The following is an 11,944-nucleotide window of genomic DNA, read 5'->3' on the forward strand; positions in this document are numbered from 1 at the left end:
CGGGGCCGGGGGGGGGGGGGGGGAAGAGAGGCCGGGCAGCGCTGCCCTGCGGGGAGCGTCAGCAGGGCGCCGGGGCAGCGGCCTGACCGGACACAGTGGGCCGGGCACATGGCGCTGCGCAGGCACCCCGGCAGAATGGACCGAAACAAGCACAGCGGCTCTAATAGACCCGTGTTATTATAGGGTCGCCGTGTTTACTTTCGCACGGGCCGGGGGAGCGAGGCGGACGGGGCGGTGGTGATTGGGTCATGCTCGCAGCTGATTGGCTGATCGGGCAGAGCCGCCCGGTCCTATTGGCCGGGCCTCGGGTAACCCTCTTGCCCGCCATTAAGTGTGTCCTTCTGCGGCCGCCGTCCGCCGTATCCTGGGGTGACGGGCCGGGGGCGCCTCACACGGAGCCGGAGCCGCCTTGTGCGTGGCGGGGCCGGAGAGGGGTTGCCGCCCCTGGCTGCTCCTCCCCCCCGCAGCCTGGGGGATACCGCGACGTCCCGCCGCCGTGGACGCCTCCGCCGGAGCCACCGGTGAGAGCCCAGGGTGGGGGGAGCACAGCCATGTGGGGGTTCGGCAGCCGGGAGGGGGAGGTGTTCGCCCCTTAGAAAGTGGGTTTTTTTTCCATATAAGACAAAAAAAACACGTTCCGCGGTGGGATAGTCGAGTGAAGGGACCGTGCATGGGTGTCTGGATTTTGGAGTTGCTTCTTTTTTGGAAGGGGAGGAGCGTGGCTGGGAAGTGCAGTGGATCTTGTAGTAACTTTGCTTTTCCTGGAGAGCTGGAGGCCCCAAAGCTGTTTTCTTGTAGTGACATTTCTTTTCCAGGAAAGCTGGCGGTCTCATAGCTGTTTTCTTGCAGATACTCCTATGCTTCAAGTCTTTTCAAGACGTTGAGGTTCTCGGGGTTTGATTCTAAAATCGTTCTTAAAATGCTCAGAAATGGCCGCTTGCAAAATTTAAATTTTGCTTGAGGAATAACTTTTTGGAAGTTCTCAAAATCGTGCTCTGGCTAGAGGCCCATCATTATTCTGTCTGGAACCAGTGACAGCTTTAAGGACCGGTATCTTTTGACCTGGCAGAACTGAGAAGTGGAATTTTGTACCACTAGAAGGAAAAGGTTTTCAGTTTTCTGTAAAATGATAACCCACCATCACCTTAATCTGAGAAATATGTACCTTACTAGGAATATTTCAGAACTTTTCTTTTTCTAAGACCTTGCTAATTGAGGTGCAAAGATTTTCTTAATGGATATGTGAAAACCACTGTTTGAAAACGACACAGAACTAAAATTCTGTGTAAGTCTATATATATATAAAATAAAATTCAAACACGTCAGATGAGGAACATTACAGTAGGAAATTAAATAATTAAGCTCTGTGAGGAGGGTCAGGTTTAAATGGTTTGTTTGATTGCATTTCAAAGGACGTGAAACCCTGCTGTGACTGAAAGAAATTCTCTACTATAAAAGCCTCTACTGAAGGCACAACATTTAATGAAGATTCTTACAGTAAAATGTGTAAAAGGTGCTGGTTTTGCACTTTGATATGAAAGTAGATAAACATATTCATTAGATGACTTTGGATACTGGACTTGCTGCTACCCATTGCTTTGTTTCACCAACATCAGGGCTCCTGATCTTAAGCTAGATCTTGATCTTGATCTTAATCTAGAGTGTTAGTGCATTTATCTGTCTTGTTTTTCTTTATGCTACACCTTTTTTTGTACTTAAAAGTGGGATCTTTGACATTTTTAGTTCTTGGCACTTGTGCTGACCTGCTACATAAATGGTGTACTGGCTTAACTGTGAAGTATTTCTGACCTTGGTTTTGTTTGACCTTAACAGGCACAAAAAGTTTCAACTGACAGATGTAGTATCTGGAACAGGTTTTGGATGTTATTAATGCAACATATAAAATACCTGTCATGTGCCATACATATTTCAGGGATCGAGTCTCTCCAAACTCCCATAACACGATGTGATTTACCTTCCTACCATTTTTTCAGCAGTGTTGAATGCCCTTTGTAGTGGCATGTTTGTGAAAATTTTTGTCTTATTTGTGACTTCCTGCCCACCTGCCTTTATGATTCCATATTTAAACAGAGATTCCTGTGCTATGACATAGTAATCCTCTGCTCTTCAGTCTTTAACAAGTTTTCCTGGTCTCCTGAATCCCGTTTGAATGCTCTGGGCCATATGTGTGCTGAGAGCAGTTTGCAAAGCTGGACAGTCTGCATAATATGGCGTGGGAATTGTTCTGTGGGGATGCTCAGGCACTGAAAATGCCACATTTTTGTCATTTGACAAAGTGACAATGGCACACTTTGTTCATTGAGCTGTTACATTTTGCTTTTCAGTAGAACCAGCTGAAAATTTGTGTAATTGTGTTCTCAAAGTTAGCTCTGTTGTTACTTGCTTGTGGGTTGAGGCACCATACCCCACTGCATTTTTTTTTATGATTTTGTATTCTTCAGAGCTCAATTTTACTACTTGTGATAATTGCATTCATCTTGCTCTACTTTCTAAAAACTTCTGTGTTCTTCATGCACTCAGCTCTCCTGTGGAGAAGCTCAGGTTCTCTTGTACAATGGAATATAAATGTTTAAAGAGTATCTGTCTCTGCTTCGAAAGAAATCTGACCTATTTCTGATATTAAATGACAGCAAATCCACACAAAGACATCCTTGAATACAGCAGCTTCATGGGATCAGGAAGAGCTCTCAGTTCCTACCTGTATAAAATTATCTAAACCACCACAGTTTTTTAAGGACAACATAGGTCTATTAGGGATAGTTCCTCAATTCTTTTTCACTTTTGTCTAGATTTGAAAGATGACAGATTTGGAAAGTTGTTATAATCTCTAATTATTCAGTTTTCTGCATCATTTGAAATTACCTTGATTTGAGGTTAGTTATAATTTAAAATATGAGAGGGATTTTGAGACTCAAGCTTTAGGAGGCTTGCTGTGGTAATTCAGAGTGTCACAACTCTCAGTTCATCTTCTCATGGAGGCAGGTTGGCAGTAGAGAATATATGTCTGCATCCCAGCTGCCCTAATGTGAATCCAGTTGTTTTCTTAGCTTAATCTGCTGATCAAAATGGGAGCTGAGATGAGCTGAGGTGACACTGCACATCCTATAACATAAAACTCAAATCATGGGTTATTTTCCCCCAAGTTTAAATTTCTTTGAGATGCACACTGAATTTCCCCACCCTTCCATGTTACCCACCAAGTGCACTTGAGAAAACATAATCCCACAAATGGCTTTGCATTTTCCCAGGGGAGAAACAACCTAAACAGCCTTTTCCAGCCCCTAACAAGTGCTGGACTCTAATATACAGTAAAGTAAAAGGCCTTTACCTGGACAACTACTGTTGTTTACCATAGGATTATTGTAACTTGGATAACTAAAGGAGTTTTAAAGCTTTTGTATCTCTGTGCCCTTGACTGCATGGTTCGTGTAAGCTTTACTGTTTCATAAATAAATATATATAAACATAAATAAATATAAATGTGTGTACAACAAAATCCATGGCTAGGCTTCGCGAACAAAGATTTGGGAAGGCTCTATCCATATTTACTACAGGCACGCTGGTGGCTTATGAGGCCAATACGTGACAGACAAATCCGATTGCAAAAGGCACAGCTGAAAGACTCCTTAGATGGTGTATTCTGCAATACACGGTTCTTTCTGCGTTGCCTTTTCTCCTCGAGAGTGATCCTGTGTGCTTTCTCAAAGGAGACAGCTGCGTTATAGATGGTGTGTCTCCAGGCCTCCCGATTTGAGGCCAGAGTAGACCAGTTATGGTGATCAATATGGCCAAGGCTGAGATGTTGTTTCAGGGAGTCCTTGTATCTTTTCTTCGGGGCTCCTCTCTTGCGGCAGCCAGTGGCAAGTTCACCATAAAGCAAGATCTTAGGGAGGGGGTGGTTGGTCCTTCATCCTGGAGACGTGCCCTGCCCAGCGCAGCTGTGTTCTCAGCAACATGGCCTCAATACTTGTGACTGCTGCTTGTTCTAGAACAGATGTGTTGGTCACATAATCTGACCAGTGGATGTTTAAGATTGAACGGAGGCAGCGCTGATGGAAGCGTTCTAGGAGACGCAGGTGGTGGCGGTAGATGACCCATGATTCGGAACCATATAAGAGAGTAGACAACACTATGGCTTTGTAAACACTGATCTTGGTGCTTTTCTTCACAACAAAATAGCCAAGCACATATCACACAGTTATTCTCCATTGTTTGTTTCATAGAGCAGTGTGAAAAAGAGGAATATTCTCCGTTTCTTTCTCCTTAAAGAGTAGAAAGTGGGATTGTGAAATGATGGAAGTAATTGATACTTCTATTTAATTTAGTGACCATTACTAGATACAGTTGCCAGTTCCTCAAAATACTCAATAGAGAACCCAGTTTCCTTGTTGTGGGATCTTTTTGTGTAAAAGTAGTTGACAGTTAAATGAATACACTTAGCAGGTAGGGACATTCTGTGTTTGCTTTTAATGCCTTATCCTGTTATGTTCTTATAAGCCTTACTCATGCTTGAAATTGGTCCTTACTTTCCATCCCTCAGCAGAACTGTGGGATGGGTCAGCAAGGCAAGCACTGGAATTTTGTAGCTTGATACGTCTTGCTCCTCTAACTTGCAGGTTTCCTTGTGTGCAGTTGCCTTGCATTATTATTTTATGTGAATACTGTGTTGTTGCTGCCCAGATACGTAAAATGGGGGCACATGAAATTTGAGAGGATGGAAAAGAGAAAGAAATAATGGGACTGTCATGGGCTAAGTGAACATGAACAGATAGGGAAATGCCTTGCCTTGGTTAAACATAGGGGCTAACCATGCCTTTTTTTCCCTTCTTTTCCTTGCTAGCAGCAGTGACAAGACAAAGTCTTTTTGGGTTGCTCTGGCCTGTCCACATTGTTTCTGGATGGCTCTGGATGGATAGTGAAGAGGGATGTTCAGTCTAATGGCCAATTGCTGCAACTGGTTAAAACGGTGGCAGGAACCTGTCAGGTAAACATGGGAAGCTATTCTACATTTCTGTGCTGATCTTCCTGTATCCCGCCTATACTTTACTTCATTTGCTTCGTATTTTTAAATTCAGTTACAAAAATCCATCAGTTTTTTTCTCCAGGAGATAATTAATACATCTTCTGATCTTAAAAATGAAATGTTAATCATCTCCAGTTTGGGTGCTTTGCTTCTGACTTCAGGAAAGTATAAAATTCAAAATACTGTCTTTCATGTCCTGTTTCCTCAGGTTGAGCATTATAGGGTGGTGCTAAAATGTTTGTTACAGAATCATAGAATGGCTTCGATTGGAAGGGATCTTAAAGATCATCTTGTTCCACCCTCATGGGCAGGGACACTTCCCACTATCCCAGGTTGCTCAAATCCACATCAACTTGGCCTTGAACACTTCCAGGGACGGGGCATCCGCAGCTTCTCTGAGCAACCTGTGCCAGGGCCTCACCACCCTCACAGTAGACTTCTTTCCTAATACCTAATCTAAACCTACTCTTTTTCAGTTTGAAGCTGTTCCTCCTTGTCCTGTCACTTCAAGCTCTTGTAAAAAGTCCCTCTTAGCTTTCTTGTGGCTCCTTCAGGTACTGGAAGGCTGCAATTAGGTCACCGCAAAGCCTACTCTTCTGCAGGATGAACAATCCCAATTCTCTCAGCCTTTCCTCGTAATAGAGGTGCTTCATCCCTCAAATCCACTTGGTGGCCCTCCTCTGGACTCACTCCAACAGGGATCCCTTCATCTCTGTCATTGATGAAGGTATTAAATAACACTCGCCCGAATATGGACCCCTGAGGGGCACCACTTGTCACTAATGTCCATGGGGACTCTGAGCTGCCACCATTCCCCTCTGGATGTGTCTGTCCAACCAATTCCTTATCCACCTTGGAATCCGTCTCTCCAGTTTAGGGAGAAGGATGTTGTGGGGGACCACGTCAAAGACTTTATGGAAGTCCAGATAAATGTCATCTGTAGTCCCTCGCTTGTCCACTGATGGAGTCACTCCATGGTAGAAAGCCACAAGGACTACTGTGTTTGTTTGGGGTTTATCTTATTGTTTTAGTTTTTGCATTTCGAAATTTTCAAGTGTAATGTGTTAAAACACTTTGTTGTCAAGAATAGCCCCAGTGTAAAACTAATTTTCTTATTATTGTCTAAGTATCTTAATACTGCATTTCCTGGGTAGCTTGGTGATCCATTCTCATTTATGGAATTCTGCTGTTGTTCTTTGTTTCTATTACTTTGACATCTTGCTTTTTCCTCCAAGTAGCAGAGAGGCATAGATAGTACATAGTTTGTTTCAAACTATGTGCAAACTATGGGAAATAAATAAACTTATTTATACTTCACACTCATGTAGGAGGGTTTGCTCTTTTCTTCAGTGCTACATAGTTTAGATTTTACAGAAGGTGCTGCTGTTCAAAGAACTATATTGGATTGAGTAGCTTTCTGACACTACCAATGTGTTAGAGACAATTGTGAGTTTATAAAAGTTCTAATTTTAGATTCCTGTTAAAGTATAATGTATTATGATCCTACTCTTCATTTTTAGATTCTTTTCTCAGAGCTTTTTGGCTCTTCTGAAAGAACTTGCATAAATTATACTTCATGTTTGATACTATTACAGTTTTAAGTCTGGAAATAACAATGTTTTTAGTATTACTTAAAGGGGCATAAAATTGAACAAATTTCATTTGACTGCTCTGAGTGTTTGTGAATAGGAGGAAGAACTGAAGAGTACACAGTCATGCTTTTCCTATTGCTTTGTTTAAAATCCTCTTCTGATAAATATTTACAGCATCTGGTGCTGTCTACACAAGTTTTGTGTACTGTGTAGTGTTGTTCAGATGCGCTCCCGGAGACAGAAATAAATTCCTAATACAGGAACAGCTTTGAGGCAGAGAGATGGTAAAAGTACAGGGAAATGGAAATGAAATTACCATTTTACCAGGAATTGTTAAAGGGACCATGACCACACCAAATAAAATTTACAGTACCATGAAATTAAATTTCGGCAGGCAAATACAAATTGAAAGCAAAATCGTTGTCTCATATGAAACTTAGAACCACAATAATAGACTTCTCATTTCATACCTTGTTCTGCTGTTCTGTCTATTCAGGCGGTTTGACATACTGAACACCAGATACGCAATTGTAACAATGCTACTCCTTGGTATGGTGGTAAATTTGCTATGCATGTGTTAAAAAAATATAATAAAATAAGTGATGTCTAGCTGGAGGGAGAAAAAGATTTTAAATATCTTTCTCTTTTATTTGTATCCTTATGGAGGAAGGTGACACTAATAATGGTCGGTCTTGATAATGCTGGTAAAACTGCTACAGTCCGAGGAATTCAAGGAGGTAAGGAAGTTCTTTATTGTCTAAATGGAGTACTGAGAGAGAATAATTCCTAATTTTCAATCATTTAAATCTGAAAAGCCCAAAAAACCAAATGTTCAGAGTATCTTGATGATTATATGCCTTGAGCTGATCACTGTATTGTTAAGTGTGCAAAATGCTAAATTGCAACAAAAAATGCTAAATTGCAACAAAATATGTTCTGAGTTCTTTTTAAATTTCATGAGCATCATAGGATATTTTTGACAAGAATAAGGTCTTTTCAGCAGTTCAATAAATAGCTGAAGGAACATTGTAACTACAAACAAGCTGCTAGTCTCCGTCAGTTGATTTAAGCGAAAGTGTAGGACAAAAACTCTGAAGGTTGTAGACCACATTCTATGTAATAATAACTTTGAATTAATGCCATGATACAAAATATTCTGGTTAAAGATCTGCTTCACATGTTGGTGTACATTAGAGAAATCAATGGACTTCATATTTTTCTTTTTTACTTGTGTGCCTGTGCTCAGGTTGCTCTCAGGTGACCATCCAGTAACGTGCAAACTTTATATAAAAATCAGTGTTGTAATTATATATAATGACAAAAAGGTTAAAAAGAGGGAAATTGCATTGTGTGTATAATAACGTTAAGGATGGTTCTAATAATACATATTTTTTGTCATCATTTATCATCAGAAAAGCACTGAAATTAGTGCCTAAAAATTAGCAGTAAGAGATAACTTAATTTTGAAGGGTGCTTTGAACCATCCGATGACACAGTGCAAGCAGGATGTAATTTGAGATAAAACGAAAATTCTCTGTAGGATTTTTTCCCCCTACTTCTGGAATTGTCTTTCTAAATAACTTTCATCCTGTGCAATAACAAGAATGTATTTAGTAGTGTTTTGGCAGACTTGGAGACTCCACCTCAACTTTCTGTTTACTTGTGTTATGTAAGAAAGCAGGAGTAAAATTAAGGATATTCTCTCATATTCCTGAATCTTTGCCCTGAAAACATGAATGTTTAGTTATTTAGCCTTCCATTCTATATCAAAATCCACTTTAATCCCTTTATTAGCTCAATATGACAGTTATTTCTAAAAATCCTATTTTTCTGGGGAAAAAAGATGAGGTAAATATGGGTATTTCTAAACTCAAGGAAAAGATAGTTCTGATTTCTGTGACTGTTTCGCAGTGTTTAAATAGTTCCCTTATAATGCAATTATGGGGTTTTTTTCCCCTTAGCAGGGCTTGCAGAGATTAGAACCAGTATTTTTGGCTGTGCATTAGACACCCAGTCTGTAGGAGGAGACTGCAGCTGCAGTTGGTTTCTGCTAAAACCCAGCTGTCATATCTCAGTTTTTAGCACTCTGGGTAAATCAGCATGGCCACTAAAGTCTTATTTGCCAAAATAACTGAATCTTACACCCGTTTCTCCTGCCTTGTGGCTACCAAACTACATAAAACAATTGAATATATCCAATTATCTCAGCCCTGCAGAGAGAGCTTAGTGGTGTGAGGCAAGTACAAGCTTTCTTTGCCCTCAGGGAAGGCAGACAGTGAGCAAGAGTTTTAAATATAAAACTATAATAGTTTTAGCATATTGCATGGCAAACTAGAAACACAGAAAATAACAATAAACAAACAAAGGCTGAAACCTGTTCTTGAATTAAGAGAGTTAAGTAGTTTACGTCTCAAAGGAACATGGTTTCATTCACTTCATCTGGGGCCTTGGTCTGAACTTCTGAAGTTGTTTTGGCAACCGTGGAGGATAAAGAATAAATTTAGCAGAGCACAAAGGTTCCCAGGTCATAATGCATTAACTGTTTTGTTTGTTTTCCTTCTCAAACTTGAATTAATACCATGCAAATGCTGGATAACTGTTCAGATGGCGGTGAGGGGGAAGTAAAAATGGCAGTACACCGAAGACCGCTGCAATGGAACTATCTATATTAAAATATTAAATATTCAATATAAATATATTAATTATATTATTTATAAATAGCAAAATAAATCTGTTACATAAATAAATATATTTTAATATAAATAAATTATTAAAAACTGCTTTTTTGGCTCCTTTCTTTTCTCCACCGCCCTGACCTAATGCTCCTATCTAAATTAATGTAAAGCAACTGGCTAAAAGACTAATGTGTTAATTAAGAATTACCTGAGAAAAGGGGAAAATCTTAATGTAAAAATAAAAATGTTGTTGTCAATGTGATGCCATTTAACAGAGAGAGATTTCACTCCATGTTTTTAAAATATTAATTTTGCTACACAAATCACGATATTAAATCCTCTTTAAACTGAAAGATAAACTTTCTTCTTTGAACTCTGACAGAGTCTCCTGAAGATGTGGCTCCAACAGTTGGGTTTTCCAAAATTGATCTTAAACAGGGACGCTTTGAAGTGACAATCTTTGATTTGGGAGGTGGAAAACGAATTCGGAATATCTGGAGGAACTACTATGCTGAGTCCTACGGGGTGATATTTGTGGTGGATTCCAGTGATGTTGAAAGAATGGAAGAAACAAAGCAAGCCATGATAGAAGTTTTAAACAGCCCTAAGATATCAGGAAAACCCATATTGGTGTAAGTAATGTAATAAATGTTCTCCTAATAATCTGAAATTTGGGAAATTTAGACCTTCTGAGGAATCATTTATGTATAGTATGAACATAAAGTAATATAGTAATACTAATAACTAATACTACTAAGTTAAAGTACACTAATACTGCTGTAACTTTAGCACTAAGCAATATTACAATTAGTTTTATGATATTTATGTTTATTTATGTTACTCTCATATCATGCTGGGGAACAAAGCCTCGTCTTTCTCTCCCTCTTTCCCTTCCTCTTTCCCTCCATAGTAGCTAGTGATATCCTGAATCCATTCACTGCCTCTGACTTTATATCTTATTTAATCCTTCTCAGGGATATTTATTTGTCTTCTCTTTCTTTAGCAGTGGAAAAACAATAAGATGGGATTTTTTAATACTTTAAAATTGTAATATTACTTGAAATGACAGGCTTTACAAATCTGGCATGACAACACAATGTAAAAATATCATTACTTAGGCCTGCATCAATTACTTAAATTGTAAATGCTTGATTATACTGAGCAATATTGGTGATCTCTCAGCAATAAATGTCTTGTTCACTTAACACATGGTGGTGCTGCTGATACATGATCAGCAAAATCTTATTAAAGAAAGCTTCCTTTAACAATGTTTGGCATGTGCTTTTTCTCTGCTTATTAGGCTTTGTAAAATATTGGAAATAACATATTTCATTCAATTCAGGCCCTTGTTATCAAATACCCTTGTTATCAAAAGGGTATTTGATAACAAATACCCTTTTGAAGTTACGAAATTAAGTTTTTAAAATGGTTTATCAGGACAATGTCTGGTGGGCATAAGACCTCCATAATGCCTTAAATTGCACAACATTTCTGTGCTATCATAAGGAATCTGTAAAATTAAGAGGAGAAGCGTCTTACTTTAAAGAAATAGTGGTGCTGTGGTAACCACCAGGATGCAAGTGGCTAATTGTTTTGATGAAGTGGAGTGTAGTTCAGCAAGCTAATGGTGTATAGGTTGAAAATAGATTAGACTTTACCTTCCATTGCTCTGAATGTTACTAGTGCAAGGGAAGGCAATAAAGGCCGCTTAATGTAGTGGCTTTAACCCAAATATGTTCTGAAAATGCAGCTGTGATAGTTGACAACTGTTTCTAATTAAATACAACTTCAGGGTGGTTTGGGGTTATGATATGGGGGGGTTGTGGGGTTTTTTGCATGTTTGTTTTCTTGTTGTTTCTTTTGGGGTTTTTTTGTTGTTGGGGGGGTGTTGTTGTTTGTTTGTTTGATTTGTTTTTTTGTAGAAATCTCTGTGCCCTAATCCTCTAATGGAGTTTATTTGGAGTTTATGTGGGTGGCTGGCTGTACCTGCAGAGACCCCACTCATTTCCCTGGGACTTGATCCTGCTTTATGATCCATTTCAGCGACTAATCAGAAGGCAAAGTGTATTTATTAACTGAGTTTACTTAGACTAAACTAAATTTGTTGATGTTATTGCCTTCTAATAGATTCTTAAAGTGCAGAAGGTATTGGCTGTTGTTGACTCTTAGTACAAATTACTTTGAGATGTTAAACTTTTTAAAAATGTTAACAGTTTTCTTCCTCTTGAGTGTTATCACCTAATTTATGTTTGCTTTGCTCATGTTCAACACTCAAGTGCTTAAGGAGTTACTCGGTCTGTTATTTATGGGGGCACTAAGTTGTAGAAAGTAGTTCATACAGTTCTTAGATTCATTGGTAAATTCTTTCAGCATCCTCAAGCCTTATACAGGTATACAGGTTTAAATTTTCTTCACTTAGAATGGTTTTTTTGTCCTTCCTTTTATCAGAAAGGAACACACAGACTTCCTATTATTTAGGCAAATATTAGTTTTGTTTGGGGTTAATTGTCTGCTGGGGATTTTGTTTTGGTTGTCTGGAGTTTTTTATGTTGCAAGAGGAAATACAAGTCTGTGTGCTATGGCTGATGTTTTTATACCAGGGAAATTGCTGGTCAGGTATTTTTATTTTAGTA

The 11,944-nt window shown here is 39.2% G+C and overlaps 1 protein-coding gene across 12 annotated transcripts in view; it reads left to right on the forward strand.

Moving 5' to 3' along the window:
• Window positions 1-364: 364 nt before the first annotated feature.
• Window positions 365-11,944, forward strand: part of ARL13B (ADP ribosylation factor like GTPase 13B) — a 38,803-nt gene continuing 27,223 nt past the window's right edge. For 4 of the 12 annotated variants that reach the window (XM_027722784.2, XM_027722817.2, XM_027722798.2 and 1 more), the window contains exons 1-4: window positions 365-521; window positions 4,865-5,005; window positions 7,303-7,373; window positions 9,694-9,943. In XM_027722784.2, coding sequence (XP_027578585.1) covers window positions 4,947-5,005; window positions 7,303-7,373; window positions 9,694-9,943 — 380 coding nt within the window. In that variant the 5' untranslated portion in view covers window positions 365-521; window positions 4,865-4,946. The remainder of the gene's footprint in view (window positions 522-4,864; window positions 5,006-7,302; window positions 7,374-9,693; window positions 9,944-11,944) is intronic. The other 8 variants (XM_027722775.2, XM_039383311.1, XM_027722807.2 and 5 more) reach the window with 8 other exon arrangements.

This window comes from Pipra filicauda, unplaced genomic scaffold, assembly GCF_003945595.2.
Source record: "Pipra filicauda isolate LSUMZ 115617 unplaced genomic scaffold, ASM394559v2 scaffold302_size1215360_pilon, whole genome shotgun sequence".
Lineage (NCBI taxonomy): Eukaryota > Metazoa > Chordata > Aves > Passeriformes > Pipridae > Pipra > Pipra filicauda.